The following is a 23,478-nucleotide window of genomic DNA, read 5'->3' as shown; positions in this document are numbered from 1 at the left end:
TACAGCCATTTTAACCATGCTAGTAGTTCTAACTGCCGGTTTATGCACTGGAATAGGAGTAACTGTAGGATACCTGCACCTTAAAACTACACACACACACACACACTCACATAGCTGGGCCATGGAAGAAACCCACACAGAGTGAAGTTTAATTGAGTCAAATGTAAGCACTGAAGTCCAAAGGTTTATTGCCAGTGCCAAGAGAAGAGACTGGGGGCAGAAACCTTTTCAGCCATAAGACAAGGAAATGTGACTGAGCTATTTTCAGGAGAGTTATTACTGAAAAGATTATTAGTCCACACTGGCTCAGCTATGCAAAACAAATTGTAACCTGAAGCAGCAGCAGGGGCGAGTTGGGACATGAACTTAAAACCTGATTGGTGGTCGGTTCACGTCCCACAACGAGGCCAGCTGTAGTAGCCTTGAGGAAGGCATTTAACCTGAAATAATTCCGTTAAAATATATAGCTGTACCAAAGGGGTAAACCTGAAATTTACTTCAGAGGAGCCAGCTAAGCAACAAAGTACAATGATTACTAGTGTTACTGTCCAAAAAAACGTCCATTTATAGTTAAGACAACCAAAGGTCAAAACAGCTTTTAAAATGAAATCGAAAGAGACAGTCACATGTTTTATTAAATGGCATAAATATTAAAATGTCCTAACATTGATACAATGCAAAATAAAATACTGCGAAAACGTCACGTTATGGAATAATTACGCACAGTTGCTAACATAATTATTTCCACATGACTTACATTTTCATTCATTTTCGGTCATTTTTATCCAGAAATGTCAAGATAAAAAAGAATTAACAGTAATCCTGGCTGGACTGCATTTCATGGAAACATCACAGTGGGATTTGGGTCATAAATACACAAAGGATGTAAATGATTGCAGTTAACGGCTCCTCAAAGGTGTACAGTTAATCAAAGGTTTACAGTGTCAATATCGCCTGAGAGACAATGTGAGTAAAGCTGTACAAAATCTAAAACACACTCTCATGTTACAAAACTTGTTTATAACAGTGGATATAGGTTCATTTCGTCAAAAGACTTACATCCCTGCAGTTCAGCTGAACTGAGGACCTGAAATTCCTTATAGCGAATGCCCTGCCTTCGTGAGACATACAGATCCCCAATACCCACATAACACTCAGGACACTGGAAACGCACATTCTGGGTTCCACAGGTCTGGACTAACATTTCTTTGACACAGTTAGAGAAACTATGCACCGTACCTTTAATAATTTCTTTTAAAAGGGTTCAGCTGATTACATCAGCCTATAAATAGACTGTTGGTATTGGCAGATAGTAGTAGTACTTTAGCACTTTCTGCTAAAATCCCAACGATGTTTGGCAATCCATCTGCTCGTGGACTAGAGCCCGGACACTTTGAGGGGAGTTCCTCTTTCTTGTATTGGTTTTTTTAAAGATTCATAGTTTTTAACCCTGTCTAGGTTCCTGAAGCATCATCATGATGTCTGTAAACATGGAGGCTAGTTTTAGCCAGAAAGTTCTGCCTGTTTGATTAAAAGTGGAAACTACAGTGACTCTGTATGTCAGAGACACTGTAACTGATACACGATGCCCCTCCCACACACACACACACACGCACACACACACACCTTGCTCCAAGATTAGGAGCAAACCTGATTTCACCTGATTAGGATGCCGTTTCCCCCAAGCTGTGCATCACTGGGCTCTGTCTCCCAGCCCCAACTGGAGGCAGAAATGCAAACGATGGTGCAGTTTCAGCAGGCACCAAAAAAAGGCCCCTAAGATCACCCTGGACAGTCCTGTGCCCAAGGCGGGCTCCATTCACAGGCCTATTCGTTCCAGGCATCTGCTCCTTGACGTAGGCCAGTCTTGCAATGTCCACGGCCATCCTCCAGTCAGCGCTCTACGAACTGCAGGTTGATCTCGCCCTGTGGCACCAGCAAGGTCCTGGTCATGGGCTGGACGGTTGAGCCACGTGGATCAGGTTTGACCTCGAAGTGGATTAGAATCTACAACAGATGAGGAAGCGATAAGTAGAGGTGAGTGTGAATGTATGTGCGGAGCATGCAACGGTTTTAAAGCACCCCCCTCCCCCCCCCAATGAAAACCCGGCTCGCACCCGTGCCAATGCCAGGTAGAGCTCCAGCTCCGCGATGCGGCGCCCGACGCAGCTGCGCTTGCCCACGCCAAAGGGCAGAGAGGCATAGGGGTGGTGATTCTGCTCCCGGCTCAGCCAGCGCCGGGGAAGGAAGCTGTCCGGCTCAGAGAATGTCTGGGGGTCACGTGACGTTGCGTACTGGCATAGGGTAATGAGTGTCTGGAGGAAGGAGAGGGAGACAGAGGGAAAGAGGGAGGGAAGGAGAGAGAGCGTGAGTGAGAGAGAAAGAGAGGCATATAGGTAGAGGGAGACAGAGAGAGGGAGAAAGAAAGAGGGATTGTGAGAGGGAGAGAGAGAAACAGAAAATGTTGTTGAGGTAGCAGTAAGACACCTTTTCATTTTTAAAGCAAGCAAAACCTGAAACGTGTGCAGGTAACAGGAGAAAAGCCTTACATTTCTCGGGATGAGGTAGCCTCCAACCTCGATATCTCTCTCAGCAATAACTCTGGCATTTCCAGGAATTACTGGATACAGTCTGGGGAAAAAAAGCCCCCAACGCTGTATCAGCATTGACCAGCATTGTGTTTTATATGAACTGAGCTGCCTTGACACACACCAGGAAACATGTGACTGCAAATCACCAATCAGCACAAACTGCATTTACCCGCCATATCAACGTGGATGTGGCATATAGCAGACAGTGAAGCGGTGAAGATGGAGCAGACTGCAAAATACTCCAATAACATCTCACTGATTTCATTGGGTCTTGTTTGAACTACTAACTCTAAATAAAGCAGCGGTTCATTTGACCTTCAAGGCTACTACAGACTTTTGTCGTTCACTTTGAGCAAATTAGAGTGTGAATGCAGAAAGTTCACTATGTTAGTAATACAGGTTTTTTTTTTACGGTTTTCTTCATAAACTCTCAGAAAAATGGGTAAAAGTATTTTTGCTTGTCACTGGGGCTGTACCCTTGTAAATATACCTTTTAAGAACTCAAAGGTACAAACAGCATTAATGTATCATCGATGGTACAGAAATGTTCCTCAGAGTCCATTTCGGTACCTTGAAAGGTACATTTACCTACAGCTAAGGGGTACAATTGGCCAGCCCTTGAGGGTACAGCCCCAGTGACAAAGAAAGGCAAATTTTTTTACCCTTTTTTCTGAGAGTGTAGACCTTCTGACTTGTAATGGAAACTAAAGGAAAGCAGTTTTTACGTCTCACAAATTCACGTTTTAATGTGATTACCACAAAAGTTACATTAAGTCATCTTGAATTACTTACTAGTAATCACTTCCTAGGACTGGCCTCACCTGAGCACTTCCTTCACCACAGCCTTCATCAGCGGCATCTTGCTCACGTCAGCTGCATTAGGGATTTGCCGGCCCCCCAGCACAGCCAGGACTTCATCTCGCAGGGCGTCCTGCACATCAGGGTGGCGGGACAGCTCGTACAAGGACCAGGACATGGTGCCGGAAATCTGAAACCAGAAGAGCGCCGGTTAGCAGAAGCAATGATGGTTCTGGGCCAAGTTCTGGGCCGGGTTTCACAAAGCAGGTCAGAATGTCTGCTGAAATAACAGTAGGAGTTACTCTGGCGGGGGGGTGAGTAGGACTCACCTCATTTCTTTGCTGAAGAGATCCTATCTATTATTCCACTTTCACACAATAAAATGATAAACTTCCTTATCAAACAATACTACAGAGCTTCTAAGGGGACAGAGTTGGAAACATTTGTGAGGGAGCGGAAAAACAATTGTGGGTGAACGCAAAGGTTTTGACGATTATTATTCTCCAAACCTGTCCCCCTAGGGGCTCTGAAGAATACAAGGTTTTTCATTCTCACTAGAATTACAGAATCTTCTCATACATTTGTGTCAAAACAAATGTGATCTCACTTAGAGTCTGTACAATAATCCGAGATATGGACTTTTTAAAGTGTTTTTACATAAAATTTATGTATCCATTTAATATATAGGATTATTTTAAAGACTTGTACCTTAATGTAACAATATATACAGTAATCCCCGCCTGTCATGGAAGTTACGTTCCAGACACATCAGCGATACGTGAAAATCCGCAATATAGAAAGACCATATAAATAAATATTTTTTATATATATACTCTCTCTCTCTGTATATGTAATGGAATATGTAAAAATGGTCAAGGTCTTCCTCTGGCGCTTAGGCTCACTACTACCAGAAGGCTTAGAAGAGGCAGGGCACTTGGGAGCCATCGTGGGGCTTAAAACAAAACGAAAAGTTCACAAAAAGTTTGCTCACAGCAATCGGACCACAAGCAAGGTATGCAACATGCAGAGAACTGTGATGCGTCAGGGAAAAATCCGCGATATAGCGGCGGGCACGATAGCTGAACCGTGATATTACAGGGGATCACCGTATACAGTACATGTCACACAAAATCAACTGCTTGACTTTCATGAAAGGTGTTAATCACTGCAATGCCCCCGTCTGTCCTCTGAAAATAACAATGATATCTAAATACCGAAGAAGAATCATTATTAAAATATGTATGAAAGGTGTTAGAGCAAATGCTTCTAATGGCTGTAAGAAACATTAGGGGGCAGAAAGAGAAACGGCCTCACCGTATCTACACCAGCCAGCAGCAACTCGGTCACGTTGCTGTAGATGGTCTTCATGGGCAGTTCCTGCTTGGACAGGAAATAAGTCAGGTACCTTCCTTCCACCTTCTCTCCATGGGCCAGCTTTTTTGCTTCCTCCTCCAGCCGTTGATCAATGTGACCTTTTGCTGGAGAGAGAGAGAGAGAGAGAGAGAGAGGGGGAAAGAGGGAGGGAGAGAGACATGGAGAGTAAGTGATTTTTAATACACTGAGTATTAATCATGACGTCCCTACTGGCCAGCTATGAACAATGGCTAATGTGTCTATGTGATGATTGCTCATTTTTGCCTATTCACATTTTTGCTACTTTAATTAACCTAATCCAAATGACTAGCCTAATGGTATCTCTACAAAATGTCTCCCATAAATTTATATTGTGTATTATGAAATAATTATTCGATTAAGAAATGAATATCATTAAAGTGTGTGCCAAACTCATATATAATGGCACATGCCTTTTCATCACGACAGTTATCTCTCATCTTGAGCTTCAGTCTAGTGCGAATCTCAGCGTTTTTCCCGCTCAGACTCAGAGCGAACCGGTCAAGAGCAAACTAAGGAGATACTTCAAATCATGACTCACCAAAGTGAAACATATAGTCCCAGCACTGACAAAAGGTGTCCCATGGCTTGGAGAAGATGGAGTGCAGCCAGGCTGGCATGGCCATGGTGAGCAGGGTGAGGACAAACATGGTGTTGATGGACTGGATGAAGCGGTCCGTCTCCGGGGGGATGTGTGGCTCCAGGCAGCCAATCCTGGACTCAAACAGCACAGAGGAAATTCCTAGAAACAGAAGGTCCACAAGAAGGCACCAAGTTTTATTGCTCCATTAGTATCTCACATCACTCTCTTCCTAGGGTACCTTTCCCACAAGCATAATCGCTAACGGCATTAGCAACTTGCATAGTTTGAACCATGCAACTGAACAGTTCCAGCTATGTAGGTTGCTAACAGGAGCTTTTGGGAAACATACCCTTGGCTGACAACATAGCACCTGGATGCCAAACAGCACAGAAGTTACAGATTAGACGACATCTGGTTTGCAGAAACAAGGGAGACGTGGTGAAGTCCACTCACCCTCCAGGCCGAAGCGGTAGAACTCGTTGGCGATATCAGTGACGAGGCCCTGGGCGTTCTGAGAGCTCCGCAGGCGAAGCTTGGCAAGCAGGTCGCTCACCACGCTGTTCAGGACAGTGTCGTAGGCCTCCACCGCGTGAGGCCTCAGCATGTGCTTGGCCAGGAGGCTGCGCACAAACTGCCACTCCTCCCCCTCACTGTGAACACGGAGGAAAAGCGGGGTTGGCTCCCACTGAGTTGGGCTTTAGTTTAGGTACAAAGTACATAGGAATGCATAGATTCTGGATACAGTTTGCCACTACTGGGTGCCCAATGCACTTGTCTATAGACTAGCAGGATACAGTGGAAACAGGAGTGAAGGACCACTGTCTAGTGCCAGCACAACAGAGTACAATAGGGTTAAAAATAACATACAGAGCATATGGGCAATACGGTACATACAACAATCCTTACAGGGCAACAACTGCGGATTGCAATGGATAGTGATAGTGGTATATGTGTATAATGTGCAAAGATGGCAAGTGTGCATAACCATAATCCAGGAATACATCACTAAGTGAGAAACCATGTGACATCACATACATGATTATCCTGTCCCTCTGCTCCCCTCTAGAAAATCTCACGCATAATCCCTATACCCCCTAATGACTACAGATCAGTGGTACTGACATCCCATATAATAATGATAGCCGGGTTCCCCAGCATCTCAGGACATCCTAGACCTACTTCAACGTGCATACCGGCTGTGGAAGATCTATTCTGTACTCGCTTTCACGACGCCTTCTCACATAAAGACAAGCTGAGAAACATCACGAGGATCCCCTTCGTTGGCTTCTTGAGGGTATGTAATGCCATTCAGACTTCCCTGCAAAAATTTGCTACAACCTGCACTACATTCTGAATAATGGATGATGAGTACTGGTACTCCTTCAGCTACAGAATCATCTGCACAGCTGAGTACATTACGTATGTTCAGTGCTTCCGGTCTCCATGTCCATAACCTTCCTCTGCTTGTTGGATACTAATCTATATTATTGCTTATTTCTCTGAAGTGTTGCTATCATGCTTGGATTTATTCCCCCACGATATGTCTCTGTCTTATCTTATCCTATCCTATCTACTATCATTAACGCAGGGAAGGCAATCAGGAGGGGTGAGTCTCTAAAATTTGATCATTCCTCTCTAAGCTTAAAAATGTGCGCTTGAAGCAGCATGGCATCATGGTATCGCATTTCTTTATATTGACAGGGGGTGGAAATGGCACTCACGCCGTCAACAGCCCAAAGCCGTGTCCTCGGAGCCGTCGGTAGTCCTTCCAGGAGGAAAGGTCAGAGCGAATGGGATGCTGGCCCTCTTGCCTGAGTACCTGCTCTATCAGGGCCGGCTCTGCTATGTGGACCGTCAGGATCGGCCCGAAACTGGCCTTCCACATTGGTCCATACCGCTGGCGTCCCTCCAGCTGAGGAGAACACATGTGTAAGTCGCTTTCCAAAGGTTAATAATTCAGAATTCAATGAGAAAATGATACCGTAGGATGTTAGTAGCAGATATAAAAGCATTTTCATCATCAAATTAAAATGACCACACTGCACATACGATTCACACCAGTAATGTAACATGATATCATTTAAGGGTATTTTCTTCCATCCAGGAAAAAAAAACACTTAGAGAGCTTTGCGGTTAATATGTTTTGGTCGGCATCCATCCTAGCAGAGTAACAATGACGTTCATGTTCAAAGAGAAATATCTTGATATTTTTTTTATCTTAAACTCTTCAGCATGCTTGTGTGCTATGGATTTATTACTTTCAGTTAATTTCCAATGAGTCACTTTAATAAGCTTGGTAAAGACCACACATCTAGTTTAAAATACCCCTCTCTAACGGCGGCTCAACCTCCAAACTTAGTGCAACTCCACACCAAAATAAAACGTAAAGACAAGCTTCCAGATTTGCAATTAGAATGAAAAATAAAAAATTTCATTAACTTAAACTTACACTACAAGACACTCACCTGTAACTCGTGTAGGCGGGACAGACCCCTCCTGGCTATAAGGTCCCACACGAATCCAAAGGCAGACGGTCCGGGCATCTCATCCAAGTTTTTAATCTTTTGCATCTCCGTATGCTTGCCCAGGCAATCGACGCTGTAAGTCCACTTTTCCGTCCACTTCATCAGGTGTGAGATGCTTCGGGCAGACACCCTGAGAGCTTGCAGCATTCTTTTTCTTAGTGGCATATATCGGCTTCTTACACCGACCAACTGCGATGCTCATTTTCTCCCGAATGCCCGGTACAGTATTTATATCGTCCGATGCGCGCCTTACTCCAGCGCTCTTGACACTTAATAATTTTACGTTCTCGGAAAGACCAATTGGATTGCGTCTGGACATTGGCCCCGCCCATTAGCGAGGAGGCAGGATCCAGAGACGCCGACGAGGCGGTGGGCGCGTCCAATCAGCTGCCAGAAGCGAAGCAAACACTGCGGAGTCGCGCACGTGGAGGTCGGGTGGTATTCAATAGCTTAAATGCGGTCCCCGCTAAGATAAGCCGGGGAAAGGACGATCAGCAAAACTTCAGCCTTCAAAACACCAGAGCAGACAATTGTTTTTACCAAGTTTTTTCACTACAACAGCTTTCAAAAAAAGTCTATATGCTTTTAGAAACGCTAGTGTGGTTAAAGGTTGATGCAGGAGTGTCACTAAAGAGTTAAGGAATCGGGGGTAAGCATTTAATAGTGGGTCTGCTTTCAATGAAAATGAATGAGAATGCACTACGTAATGTACTTAATGTACATTAATTTATGGGGGGGGGGATGCTATAATCCCCCTAAACCAGTCTGGATGGCATTGCTGGGTTTATATTGGATACACTGGAAAATTCGATGTACTTTGCCATGTTTAAAATGAGTTTTCAATTAGACTGTATGAAACAAAGCCTAGATCTCTGCCCCAACAAGTGAAAATGTCATAGAGAGAAAGAGAAAGATAGACAGCTGACCGGATTCCAACTGAACTGGAAGACAGCCAAACTCCCAGCCTGTCCAGTGAAATAATGCTTCTACTTAGAATTTGGTTTTACTTTACCTTTTATCTTTTATGTGTATTTAAAGCTCAAATTACCCGAGTACCTTTCACTATTGTGCAACATTTGGAAATGATAATTTTCCAATATGACTACTATAAACAGGTTTGGAGATTTATAAAGGGTAGGTGGGGGTGTATTGCTTGATTTGGCGGCTGATGTTTAGGAGCAACGTACTTTAACTTAATGGCCCAGGGGCCACTGTTACACTGGACCCCTGTGATTTTTCCTCACTTGCCAAATCAGCCTGACGCATCCGAAACAAAAGCCACATGCAAGAATAATGTAAAAATACCTCGCTGGCCATTGTGAGTCATAAAGCTCATGAAACCAACACACTTCCTTGTAATGGAACCAAATTAAAATTGGTGAATTAAGACAGATCTGAATGAAGCTGATCCGGGGTTGAGTGATTTATGTTTATTCCACCTAGTATCTGGGCCTAAGGCGTCCTGGACTAATTCTCCACCCAAGTCCTGAGAAAGGACAGGTACAGAAAGATCAGACCGCAAGCGAATCAATATAAAAGCGTGGAACGCAGTTGTTGGTCAGGTTAAACAAAAGTTTAAAAATAGAATTAAATCATGTAGTGACAGGGGCATACCTAGAAATTCTGGACCCCCTGACAAAACGTCACATTGGACCCTGAACAGGGGGAGGGGGGGGGGCACCATAGAAATTACCCTACAGTAGAATTTACCGAGCAGATGTATGTTATTTTTTATGTGTATAAATGAGGGGGCTCCTATATAGTGCTGGGTCCCCTGAATAGGGTGTACATGCCCCTCCAATACCCCAGTGTAGTTGCGATGTGAATTCCGTAAGGTATGACCAAGACAGAAAAAGAAACTTTTTTCATTTGAAAAACAAATCGACATAGATGGAGTATCCTTTCCCCCATACTGTAGACTGGCCTACATAAAACTTCATAAGAACCAGGATATACCACAGTTTTTCCAGACAGAATGCGACTGCAGATATTAAAATTCCAACCATCTCATAATATCATAACAGAAATAAGCAAAAGGTCACTTTATTTTTCAAAAATGTATTTAAGTTCATGAAACTTAGGACCCAACACCTGACAATTTAGCAAAGCTAAGTTATTAAAATTGCACATCAGGCAGAGATTTCCTTAAATGGGTGAAGGTTCACCAAAGAGAGCTATATAGGGGAAATGTCACCTAAAGTCAAAGGTCATGTCAGTTTGAATGCAGAGACCACCCTTGGATGTTAGATGAATGTGCAGGAGCTGGAGATATGACCTGCGGATGAAGAGAATGTGTTTGTAGCAATTCCTCAAGACACTTCATCTCCAGTGTGCATTGGGCAGTAATTAATGTCTTAAACCAACAATTTAATGTAATATTGTCATCATCGTCATCAGAAGCTCTGGATGCACGTTTATTGAAAGGTTACAATTTACCACAAGATGTTTTTCATTCATCACAATGAAATGGTATTTTACTTGCCTTTTGCACATTTACAAGTACTGGTATATTGGCTCTTCTTTAAGACATACACTTACATATATACAGCTGAGAGTGAAGCTTGGGGTCGGAGCTGACCGGGGTCTGAGCCAATAATCTGGCTCGCCTGGAGCTTTGTGAGAGTTAGAGGCCCTGCGCCCATTTGCCTAATCTGCTGAGGCCCTAACTGACCGTCCAATCACAGAGACAGGACATGAATTAATCAGGACATGAAATTAATGTCATAGACAGCTTGCCTTAATAACTGTAACAAAATGCTGCTTAACTCTAATGGTCAGGAGACTGATGTAGGATTTTGTATTCAGAAAAGTATTTACAACTTCAAAACTGTCAAAAACACTTTCAGAACAACAGCACAGGATGCTGGTTATCATACTTGTGTGAAGATTTTCCTTGGTTGCCTTCAGTAAATATGTACTTGCAGAGGGGGTGTTGAGTGGTTCAGGGGGTTAAGTCTCTGTGCGCGTGACTGGAAGATGGCTGGTCTGAGTCCCAGCCTCAGCAGAACAGTCACATGTCTGTGGGCCCTTGAGCAGAACAGTCACATGTCTGTGGGCCCTTGAACGAGGCCCTTAACCCCCCCCCAGCTCCAGGGCTGCTACATGTTGTGTCCCTGCGCTGACCCCCAACCTATGGAGAGCAAGATGGTGTCGGCAAAGAGAAGAATTCCAATGTACCTGTACTTGTGCAAAAGGAAAATAAAAGAATTATCATAGCATGGAATAGACCAGGACTAGCACTCTTGTCAAACCCTATGCAGTTTGATTGGCCGCAAGCCCACAGGACCTGGTCGGTGCCCAGTACGGCAAAGGTCAAGCCCACAGCTTACATATTCAGGCTGTGGCATACGTGTGCCTGAAAGTGGAACATGATAGGTCTCCTTGCCCTTGGAACAACACGGTCAATGGAGGTCAAGCCATTTTAATGGTCCAGCAAAGCGTCAAAGCCTTTAGGCGTTCCCCATTAATCAGCAACATCCTCACTTCTGCTGTGTGCAGTGAAGAGGAAATCTGTAACAGAAATATTGAACAGATACAAGCTTTGGAAATGACATTTACACTTATGATGTGTGAGGCAGATATATGGTCAGACATGCCATTTATGGAGAACAAACCAGGTCCTTATGTCTGTAAATGCAAGCTAACATCAGTGCCATATGTACAAGGTCACCATGTGCATAAGGTTAGTTTGCAAAGGGGCCCTTTCTTACACATGGACTTTCTTTATCATTAAATGTTTTAAATCAATGTACATGGCTGCCATTGCTGAACATTTCAAGGCATTTTGTCATAGTTATTTAATAACCAACAGGTGTAAAAAAAATAAATAAAAAGAGTAATGTGTTAGCTTGTAAGAAGAGGGTGAAAATCTTTTTGACTACCCATATGAAGTGTAATAATTAACTATTAGGTAATTAATGGAAACATATTGGTAGTCTTGATATTAAATATTGGTAGGGCCCCAAATTAGCCCCGAATCCCCCACCTTCCTAAACACACAGGGTAATACCAAAATATTAATAGGTAGTCTAGGGTTGCAAAGGGGCGGAACATTTTCAGAAACTTTCCATTCCATGGGAAGTGAAGCTGGGGATTTTTTGGAAATTTTCCAAGTTGGAAACATTCCATGGGAATTAATGGGAAAATATGGGAATTAGTAGGGTCCTACTGTCCATACCAAAATTTACACCCTTGGACCACATTCCTGAGCTATAGAGCACACTTTTAAAAGTTTGCTCTATATGCCAAATAACAGTTAAACAAACAGTGCATTAAAAACACACTGATACACATAGCATTTTGAAACAGGCATTAACAATGGAAAATTACATTTGCTATAACTGATCTGGTGTGATTGGGGAACTTACAGTTCTGTTTAATAAACAAATTCTAAGAAAACACACTGAGGCAACGCAGCAGATTCTTACATCACGGCTCTGAGGACTCGCATGCTAATGAAGCAGTTGGCCTGTCATTTCTGATAAGCAAAAATAAACAGCAATAGAAAAACAAGGCTTTTTGCTTGAGTACACTGTGTTTTCAGTGAGTAATGTTTGGCAAAGCGCTGCAAATTCTTGTGATCGTTGGTCAGCTGTGTAACTGTGAGATGACCGGCCACTTGGCAGAGCTATGAATAGCGATGAACGGCAAGACCATCTCCCGTCTCTTCATGGGCACTCAGGGTTCGCCCACGTCTTTTCTGACAGGCACGAGGTGGGGACTCATACTTTTCCCAAGGACTTAACGAGCTAATTGACTAATTAATATATTAAACCAGGTGGATATACGAATAGACGGATGGATAAAACAAACTCCCCAATCCACTGGCAATGCACCAGAATGACAAGCAGGCCAGTAGTCAAACAGACAGGAGGATTATACCCAAAACAAATAAAGCAAGAACTGATTAGTTCTTAGAGGCGCATTTAAACAGAAAATAAAACACAGTTGCAATTTTAATCATTCGCCGATACAAAGAAACCATGACATTCACTTTTTTTTTGTAAGCCTGTAAAGCCAGTAAGAGCAGAGTTCCACTGCCGATGCAACTTTCAGAAAATGCGGGCTACGTGAGCAACCACCATCCATCCGATGATCTGAAGAAATACCTTGACTGATTAGTGTAGCGGATTTTAAAAAAATGCAAAGATATCTCTATAAAGACATTGTGGCTGAAAGTTCATCGCAGCCTTCGATCTTCCCATATCACTCCTGCATCACCAGCTCCAGGAGGCCGAGGATTCCCCGCTCAAAAATGTTGAACGATGACATACCTGGTACCTGGATCCCAGGTAAAATAATTAAGGAGTCATATAAACAAAGCATTGCAAGAGATAGGTAGGAGTCACCATAAGGGGCTATAGAGTAGATTTGTTCAGAATTGGGTACAAACAGTAATTTTTTGCAGAAACTGTCTCATGGAATTTGCTTGCATGCAAATCCAGAGTAAAAGGGAATTTTGAGAATTCAGATTCCGGGGCTTTACATGTTGTCTGCTGACAGAACTAGTGACAACACTGGGAGACGAGGTTTAAGCAGTAAATGCTCATGTAGCAAACTCCCCCCCCACTGATACAGCAACTGCTCTAGATTGAGTATACAGTTGGCAGCGGTTCACACAGCAAGCCCTGTGATATAACACACATGCTTGATAAATTATTCCATATTCTGGGAAGCGCCGGGCACATTACAGGAACGTACGTGCGACTTGGGCTGCACTGGCCCATCATCTGCAAGACACACCCCTGCGTGCACAAGGGCTAAAAGGACATCAGAAATGACCACACCGAGGTCCGTCCAGTCTCACGTTCAAGCAGGGGCCCACCCTGGGATGTGACTCCGTACCGTAGCAGGTACCGTGCTACCTGTCGATTATATGAGCTCCAGTGACACTCCCGAGAAACCCAAGGGGAAAGGAGAAGACGCTGCAAGCTGCCGTTTGACGTCACAGAGCTCGATACCCAACGGATGACGATGGCACGTATGCCGCTCATCGCATGACACGATGACTCACAATACAAAGCCGATAAATATATTAAAACGGCCAAAAGTTATTGTTAAAGAAAACAGAAGCCACATAACTGACATTCATTTGGGTTATTTGTCAAATTAAAATGCTCAAAAAATGACAGCTTTTATGGATTTATAAAGCACCTATGAATTTGTTTCGGAGGGAGCGAGCAGAAAGGAAAGGGTGGCGATTAGGACGCGATGTGCGATACCATCCCGCATGAGGACAGGGGCCCCGCCCTTGGAATCGTTACTCATCGCAATGATTGATGCCTTTCCAGCACCAACTGCAATCATCTCCTGTAACTAATGCATGCAAAATATTTCTGCTGAAAGGGCTACTGGCAAGACAGTAGGAACATGTGCAACCGAAGCGAACCACCCAGTGCAGAACTGCGATGTGCATCATCACTATTACTGTTAAAGCCTTTGGAGGGAAAAAAAAAAAAAAAACAAAGAAAAAGGGCACTTAGTATTTAATATCAAGATTCGTTTCAAGTGAAGCCATCCCTCCGAAAAGCCCTTTGTTAGACGTCTATCAGCTTGTATAGTGAGCACATTTGGCTTGGTGCTGGTTTTTAAAAACCCACTCTAACAGAACAGAAAACTCCTACTGATTTGACACTGCATTTCAGTGAAAAGGATCAGCCGCGTGCTCACATCTGAAGACAATTCGGCGCACAAAGCTTCAATACCCATCCCCAAAAAAGGGGAATATTACTCTTAGGCACCGTGACAATGGAAGGGAAACGGGCTCTTCCGTTCACCTGTCAATACTCGTTAACATAAAACAAGTCCTAACCCCTAATTACACAGAATGAGACAATGTGTAGACTGACGAATCACGCTTTGAAACAATGATCCTTTTATTTTAATATATTTTTAAAACAAAAGCACTCTAATATCTCGACTTCTGTTTCTTCTTTGGATACATGTGTGGTCTTGCCCCAGTCTGCAATTTCTGCAGGCTAAACAAAACCCTTTACCGGGACAGACTATGATCATTCAGGTCTGCAGTGGAAGAATTCAGCCAGCGAGACGCTTTCAACTCAGAAGGCCGGAATGTATCGGCCACTATGTCTGCAGCAGTGCATTGATTCATATACAAACAAAACCACAATGAACCAACCAAATCCTGAAGGCTGCATTGCATTTTCAGTACATATCAAGCTTAATATATTGGGGGGGGGGGGGGCTCACTATTTTCTAGTAATATTATTACTAGCATTATTCCATGATCTGGTACCTCAGTGCATCGCGCCAAAACAAAAATTAAAATGTTAATACTGAAAAGCAACTGCACTGATATTGCAGCAGCAAAAGGCACAACCTGCTGAAACCTGCATAAAGAGCCCAGAATGACGGAAAAAATCTAATGGTTTTGCTGGGAGAGGATAATGGAGAATTGGCGTCGCAGTCCTAAGTACTTAACACGCGCCGCTGGTGCTGCTGTCCATTGGCACAGTGACGGAAATGGCCCCCGCCCACACAGAGGGGGTGTGGCCCAGGCACGGCGAGCCGACACCCCCACAGGCAGAGCCAAGGCGACGCGGCCCCGCACCCGTCGCGCCGTGAGCCCCGTGGCCGTGCTCCAGCCAGAAACATTCAAGGCAGCGAGCCAAAACTCTTCCCGCTCACTGGGTGTCAAGTCAGAACAGAGATTTGCATAAACGCTCAGAGTGCCGGAGATGAAAGGCGGGTGGAGCAGTAAAATGTTGATATAAGGTTAATTAAGACCTGCATTGCCTGCAGGGGAAAAAAAACAATAAAAATTTCTTTCAAATAAAAAATTGGGGCCAACGTACAGATTAAATAAACATAAGATGAGTGCTCAGCACATTCCTGGGTCATCTTTGCCTGCTGTGGTACCGATGTGCAGGACTGACCTACATATCCTTTGCTTCCATGCAACCAGGAGCTCAGTATAAAAAGACTGGACACAACTGAACAAGTCCCCCCCCCGCCCCCCCTTGGTTTTGCTCTGTCCCTGACGGCTCCCCTGTCGCTTTCCAGTGGAGCCCCACAGTCCACCTTCCTGAAGTTGAAATGGCACAGTTTAGTCTTCCACCCTTCGGAAGACGGCGAGATGATTCTTCCCGCCGTTCCTCTGCACCTTCTTGCCCTCCTCCGTGCACGTGCCGAGCCGGCTCACGATGATGTCATCGGCCTGCCAAGCAGAGCACAGGCTGAACAAATGACTCGGCGAGATGCGGTACAAGGAGCACTAGACCACGCCACACTGCTCTTTTGGTGTCAGTGTCATGTAGAGACATTTTACAGTCAGCGATGGGAACTTGTAAAAAAAAAAAATTGAGGGTTGGGGTTTTGAGGGGCGGGGAGGGGGATGGGTTGTAGAGTAGCTTCCTCACCAGCTCTTCCTCCGTGACCCTGGTAAAGAGAGGGTGTTCACTGAAGTGCTTCACCATCCACAGGTGAACCTCCTCCACGTCGGTCATGGTGTACACCAAAGCCTGCGGGGGCGGGGGGGGGGACACTGTGAATGCAGAGTGCCGCAGGGAGCGTGTGAGTGTCTGCGCCTCTGTGTGCATTTCTGCGTGTGTCTGCACATTTGTGTGCATTTCTGTGTGTGGGTCTGCAAATCTGTGCATGTGAGCGTGTGCATTTCTGTGCACGTATTTCTGTGTTGGTGTCTGTATATCGAGGCTGTGTGCACTTCTCTGTGTGTCTATGCACTTCTGTGTCTGCGTATCTTTGCGTGTGAGTGTGCATTTCTGCATTTGTGTGCCTGTGTGCATTTCCACGTGTGCGTCTGTGCAGGTGTGCGTGCAGCACGATGTTCTCCAGTGCCCTGGTGCTCCCTTATATACGTAACAGTACAAAGGTTTTTTTCTTTCTTTAAAGAGGGCGAACAGGACAGAAATAACCACCAGCAAACAACCTGAAATTTATCACTGGTGTCTCTGTAGTTTACTTTGCTTCTACAGAGTATTATTAAGAGATAATTTTCTAAGAACATAATAAGTGCTCTTAAATGGACAGAGCTTGGTATGTTGGCTCAGCTTTTTTCAATAAAACAAAGAGTGGGGGGCAGTGCTCCGCCCCCTCGCTCTTGCCCTTGATGCAGCAGAATACCTGTGTTAGCGGGACCCCTCCCTCCCACCCCCCGGCAGGAGAACCTCTCTCTCTCTCCTGCTGAGTGCACAGTCAGCACACGTCCATAACCTGTGTCCATAAACACAAATGACCCATTGTTCTGGACCCCCCCCCCCAGTGCTACCACCTCATTCCACCTGGAAGAGCTTTCTGGCAGTGTGCCTCATGGGGAAACCTGAGAGTGGACCCATCAGGGCACATCTACCCGCCGATGGTACTTAAGTGCACTGGCACGGCATGCCCCCCCCCCCCCGGGCCCCCTTACCCCGACTCGTAGCGTGTAAGCGTACTCGGCCAGCAGCGTGGGACTGATGATCCTCCACTTGTGCTTCGTCTTTTTGAAATGAGGATCCGGGAACAGGAAGAACATCTTACTGAGCTGGGCGACATGCACAAGAGTCACAGAAGGAAATGAACAAGAGCCAAAACATCATCACAGAAGCGCTCCGTGATCCCTGGTATACGTGTGACATCACGTCTTGCCCCCTCCCCACTCTGAAAGGTGCTCTTCGCCCAGAACCAGTAGGACTGATCTCCGGTTTTCCCAGTTTGCCTGCCTAGAAGCATTAGAGCTGAGATGATAGGAATTGGGGTCCGGGACCCCCAAGTCAAAGAGAATCTCTAATTCCACAAGGCTGAGGCGGCCCTCAGAGCAAACACAAGCCTGGGGAATCTGATCTAAGCAGGAATAAACCAGACAGCCCCACTTACTTACCATCTGCAACTGGAAAGTAAACTCACCACAAAATCTGCATGACCGATTGGTGTAAAAAATATATACAGGCAGTCCTCATGTTACGAATGAGATCTGTTCCCTAAGTCTGTCTTTACGCCAAATTTGTAGGTAAGTCAAAACAAAACAGTACAATAATAATCATTAAAAGTAACAAAATACAGTACTGTACGTCAAGCTGACAATCCACTGAAGCTATGAAATGTTTTCATGTGACAATGTAGTGTGCGTTTGTTATTACAAACCATCGTATTTAACTCAACGTTTAAAGTAAGAGGTTTTACGGCAGTCCGTTCATAAGTTATCTGTACGTTGGATGTTCTGAAAACTTCATTCTTGGATTTTACAGGCATTGGCCAACAAAAATCCATGCATGAAAAACATACAATCAACTAGGAGTAACAGAGGCATTAAGCCATTAACTACTGAACTGGCCCAACTTCATCAGGTGTGTGTGTGTGTGTGTGTGTGGGGGGGGGGGGGGGGGGTATTGAGTACCAGTTTGTCGGGGAAAAGAAAGAGATACAGTTTCTATCACACTTCTATACTTTCCATGAGTAATTCCGCTAAAGGGCGTTCTCCCATCCAAAGCTGTTAATCTTCTGAAAAAGCAAAGGAAGAGGAGTGACGGGCTTGTGGTGCGGCTTCTGTGTTTACGCCCCAAGGTGGCTGGAGCCGTATGAGACGGGCCGCTGGAACAATGCGAACACTGTGAGACAGCGCTAAGGCTAAGCGACAGCTGACGGCCGCGGAGAGAAACAGAATCCCGCCGCCACTGACGAACAGAGAAAAGATCTAAGTGATGGATGCATTATACCTTACAGCTGTTTCAGTCCTGGGAGGACAGCAGAAAGACGTGCAGGTAATTTGGTCTTCTGTTAAAAAAAAAAAAAAAAAGAAAGAAAGAAAGAAAGAAAGAAAACCACCACAACCACCTACACATGGAAGCAAGTGGCGAATGGCACAGGAACGGCAGTTTCTGGTCTTCTTGGAAGAAGATTCCCACTAATGGTGGAACAGACAACAGACGTTGGCTGCAATATATGAAAGGCTAACCTGTGTTAAGCAAATCTGAATACATCTATATTGAGCTTAGAAGACCTTCCCTGGGGATCCCAAACCAATCAGGGGCTGATCTGGAGGTGCAGTTGTGCTGGAGAGTTGTCATATCAGGCTGCTGTGGCTCACTGTCCAGGAAGGCCTGACATTCTCACCCCAGTGGAAGATGAAGCACCAGCCAGCTCCCTTCCAAAGACACTTCAGCAGTCCGGGCTCAAAACTGGACCGTCACGCACAGCGCCGAGCAAACCGAAAGGCAGCAGGTGAAAGAAAAGGACATGCAGCCATAACCTGCAAGTTTAATTCCACTCAGGTGAATCTGCTGTGGTTCCGTGAGTGAGGAACTTAACCTGGGTTTCTCAGGCAAGACCCATCCATCCTCCACAGCGCCTATTCAATCCAAGGTGAGGGCAAGTCTGGAGACTCCCACAGAAAACACAGGGGCTAACCTGCATGTCGGCACCCCTCCATCTCTCTCTCTCTCTCTCTCACATACACACACGACAGGAATCACACACGACAGGAATCACACACGACAGGAATCACACACGACAGGAATCACACACGACAGGAATCACACACGACAGGAATCACACACGACAGGAATCACACAAAGCACCCTGCAGATGTGATGCCACAGTACTGCACAGTGACCCATGACAGCAAAACAGGTCAAACTGGCAGCTCATTGCTGATAACAGCTTCATCTAAGCAGCGAAACGTATAACCACAGAACTTAAGGCTGCTTCCATCTGCAGGCTCTTTATTCATTAAACACTGGATACAGGATGTTAAGGGAAAAGAAATGAGGTCATTTTAAATTCCAGTAACTTTATGCATTTACCAATTTAAACGTATCTGTTTCGATTCGATTCACTCATACAGTTTCCAATGGGGGGGGAAAAAATCACAAGTCAGCAAAAGTTAAATATCCTTCTCCTTCCACAAAGCACCATCCCCCCATTCAGACTGAAAACTGGAGCATTAACCTACATATTGCAAAGAGGTCTGTTTATCTAACAGTTTTCCAAAATCCCAATGGATAATCAACTTTTCCGTTTATCGAGCATGGGAAGCATTCTGCTCAACGCTTATGAAGCTCTATTTGGAATTAAAAGCTCAGAATGTTGTAACTGGGTCTAGAGGTCTGAGCCAATTACACATTAACAGAAAGGGCTGGACTCATGGGTCCAGGGCAAACAAGGCAGAGGCAGGGCTAATCCTCCAGACCACGAGGTCACACTTATCTGAGGCTATTCTGTTCATCGGTCTTCAGACATATATTGATTTAGCATCAGATCTGGAGAGGCGCACCAAAGCTACGAGAACCACCTCATCCTTAATTACAGGAACAGCAGTGCCGTAATACCCACAGCTCTGGGCTGCTGTGAAGACTCGGATCATCATTTCCGAGATATTACATAGTGAGGAATCACAGTTTTAAGTACAGACTGTTAGCAAACATGCCCTTTACTTTAAGCTAGTTATATATCAACAGAACTGTATGTGATCGTTGTCTTGTCTTGACTATGTCTGTACCTACTGCAAGTATGTTAGCATTGACAACCAGAGACAGATTCCCTGTGTGTGAGAACATACTGGGCCAAATAAACCTGATTCTGATTCCAGATTAAGATAATGTTTTAAATATCTGCTTATACAGTGGATGCAAAGCTGCCTATATCACGCCCATATCAATTAGAAAAATGATGGCAAATGGGAAATTCTCTTTTGGCATAATTCTGCTAAGCGTATATTCTGTTGGGCAATGCAGGCATGATTCTCTGTGACAGAAGTGCAGCATTTCCAAAAGACTCATCAATGCTGTTGACCAACCTCAACAGGAACAGGAAGCTGACTTCCGCCACATAAACTGTGCTTCACTTTGGTCAAACCCATCCGCATCACCACTCTTCTTTAGCAAAGTCCTTAGCTGCGCAGTTAGCACTTAAGCAATGCTTCAACACCCGGTCCCAGTCCACGTTTTCAGTATACTACTCAGTCTGCATTTCTCAGTCAGGTATTCAAGGGTTTTATGATCAGGTGATAAAAACTGGGTGTGTGGATGTAGGAACAGAACAAAAATGTGGACTGGGTGGTGGTGGGAGGGCATTGTGGAGGGGATTGAGAAACACTGGTTTGGCATAAGACACCATCGTGAAGGAAAAAGCATTAGCAGGTCTGGGCCTCACCTGTCCCTTAGCAAAGTAGTTCGGCAGGTACTTCATAGCGTTGCTCCGCAGACAAGCGATGTTCTGGTACCGACCGGATTCTGCCACACGGAGCGAGCGGATCCGGTCTTGAACATAATCTGAGACCTTGACTCGAATTTCCAGACCCAGAATCAGCTGGTTAGGGAAGAGCAGGGAGAGCTCCACTGGAGAGAGCATCAGAAAGACAATTAGTCTGAGGAGCCCAAACCTGACAGCTCATTATAGGACTAAATAATTCATGTTTCGACAGTTAAGAAAATCTGATAAGTAAGCTTATTTAAAAGTTTTGCTATAAACTGAAGAAAAGTGAAAATGATTTCATAATAATGTTGAAATATAGTTAGCCAACCACTGACTCTAAAGCTGATGTGTGGTAAAATGGTGAAACTTTAAGCATACCAGACTATGTTAACAATTTGAGAGTAATTATCATGCAGTTATAAACAAATAGTCCATAAAACATCACAGCCAGGTCTCTGCGGACAGACAAAGGTTTTTAACACGAGACTCTCTGACAAACCTAACCAGTAATAACTAGTAGAGGTTTAATATGCATACAAACCATGTGACCAATATGCTCAAAGTGCAATTTGCATAAGAACAGTCCTGTACAAGTAATATCAGCAAATTACCACATTTTAATAACTCTTCTAAATGAGGTACTTTTATGCTGAAAGGCAAAATTTTAGCTAGATATTTCAAACGTGAGCCAAAATGTTAACAAAACTGGACATGGGTGGCAGCCAAATTTGAAATGATGCGAGTAAAACAGCCACGGTTCCTGTTTATAGTCAAACCATCGGCTCCCTCTGTTGGTGGTCTGAATAAAAAAGAAACTTAGAGGTCCATGACCCACAGTAACACGGTTTTCATCAACACGTTCACACTTAAACGTTGTTCAAAACTCCATCTAGGATTACGGTAGGAATGATCATACCAGTATCATTTTCATAAAACGCTTAGTTTTAGCACTGAATCTAAATTTAATGTAAGGCATAAGACGGAAGAAAATTATTTACCAAGAAGTCCGCCGTAACCGCATCCAATATCAGCAAACTCCACACGAGCGCCTGCTTTTGCGCTGGCGTTTCCAGGACCACTGAAAAACTCCGGGTACAGTTGAGACCAGTCCATCTCTTCTGGGCACAGCGGACTAAAAACAGCGAAGGCAAACAAAACACACTGTGCACAAATTCACAACCAAAGTGGAAATTTTACAAACCTGGGGTATATGACTTAGAATGGGTCAGAAATTTATTAGTAAAATGTTAAATGGTTTTAAATTGCTATAAAACCGCCAAAAGAGGACAATGTTTTTAAATTTACGAGCTAATATCGTATTATGAATATCAATTAAGAAAAAAAATCAAATGGGAGAGAACTCCATAGCAACTTTTCATTCCGTTTCAGAACGGAGCAAAAAATGTACCCACGAACAACTCACTAGTCAAAGGTGTGATCAGCCATGGGATTGGAATGGGCTCGTTGTCTGTAGTAACGCTTCTGTGGCATTGACACGCTCATTTTTTATATGGGGGGAAAGTACCTTTTTTACCTAAGTTTTGAATAAAAGTATTAAAAAATAAATACAGCAACAACCACCCAGACCACACTCTAGGCAGCACGCTGCTGCATTGTGTCGCTCATTAATGACGTAACGTAGACGGGCCAATGTCCGGCCTCCTTTCCTCTGATTGGCTACTTTCTACACTTTAATACTGAGTTTATATCTCCATGTATTTTCAAGGCGAAAATATTATGCATATATTACATGCTTTGTTATTAATGTTAAAAATATGTCTGGTAGATTTCAGTAACATATTGAAATTACTGCTCTTAATTATCTTGCATTTAACGTAATATTGCACTAAGTAAGATCCGGTAGGCTAAGCATAGTGAACAGATGGGAGAAAAATAAACCTTTTTTTCTGAGAAAATTGATGCGGCTTGGCCTTGGCACAAGAATAATTGCGATAATTCTTTTTTCATACCTGATCTGTAACATCCAAGCCAAAAGATTTATGATCTCACCCAGATAAGCGGTTTGTGTAACGGATATTGCAGTACTGATGGGAAAAAAAACCTTCTAAGGTCACTAGTGTATTAGACTACAGCTTCAAAAAACGCATACTTGAGAAACACAAAACACAACAGAAATAGAATTGTTCGATATAAATTATCATTTTACATTTACGTAATTTTACTTTAAGTATGCATGCGCATAATTGTTTTATGTAATGATGCATTAACCGTGGCATCTCTGGGGAGATTTTCTTTTTGTCCCTGTGTACTTCTTTATTTTAGGCACTGTTACAAGATGTGAGTTTACTGGTCCTGAAATCTGTTACAAAATGACTCATAGCTGACTCTGATCTTGATGTACCTAAGCTTGCTTATGGTGTTCTCATAATTACGGTAAATATTACGTACGTTTAGTCCTCTGAAATTTATATTTCAAAAC

The 23,478-nt window shown here is 44.0% G+C and overlaps 2 protein-coding genes across 4 annotated transcripts; both read right to left on the bottom strand.

Annotated features, from left to right (window-relative positions):
* Positions 1-617: 617 nt before the first annotated feature.
* Positions 618-8,153, bottom strand: cyp27b1 (cytochrome P450, family 27, subfamily B, polypeptide 1). The gene is made up of 9 exons (XM_023833300.2): positions 7,830-8,153; positions 7,086-7,276; positions 5,818-6,014; positions 5,323-5,523; positions 4,704-4,867; positions 3,413-3,579; positions 2,550-2,631; positions 2,118-2,315; positions 618-2,007 (listed from the first exon to the last, which is right to left on the bottom strand). Exons 1-9 carry the CDS (start codon positions 8,052-8,054, stop codon positions 1,894-1,896), a joined length of 1,539 nt encoding a protein of 512 aa, XP_023689068.1. The 5' UTR covers positions 8,055-8,153; the 3' UTR covers positions 618-1,893.
* A 6,587-nt stretch (positions 8,154-14,740) lies between these two features.
* Positions 14,741-22,652, bottom strand: mettl1 (methyltransferase 1, tRNA methylguanosine). Of its 3 annotated transcripts, none has more exons than XM_023833324.2 (6): positions 22,462-22,652; positions 22,037-22,170; positions 20,997-21,181; positions 17,278-17,391; positions 16,268-16,369; positions 14,741-16,065 (listed from the first exon to the last, which is right to left on the bottom strand). In XM_023833324.2, exons 1-6 carry the CDS (start codon positions 22,539-22,541, stop codon positions 15,955-15,957), a joined length of 726 nt encoding a protein of 241 aa, XP_023689092.1. In that variant the 5' UTR covers positions 22,542-22,652; the 3' UTR covers positions 14,741-15,954. The 3 variants fall into 3 exon arrangements, with proteins under 3 accessions (XP_023689092.1, XP_023689100.1, XP_072571472.1); XM_023833332.2 differs by having other exon boundaries at positions 17,278-17,346; XM_072715371.1 differs by lacking the exon at positions 17,278-17,391.
* Positions 22,653-23,478: the final 826 nt, after the last annotated feature.

Source organism: Paramormyrops kingsleyae, chromosome 8, assembly GCF_048594095.1.
Source record: "Paramormyrops kingsleyae isolate MSU_618 chromosome 8, PKINGS_0.4, whole genome shotgun sequence".
NCBI classification, from domain to species: Eukaryota; Metazoa; Chordata; class Actinopteri; order Osteoglossiformes; family Mormyridae; genus Paramormyrops; species Paramormyrops kingsleyae.
Note: the sequence above shows the minus strand (reverse complement) of the source record. Positions and strands in the feature narration are given on the sequence as shown.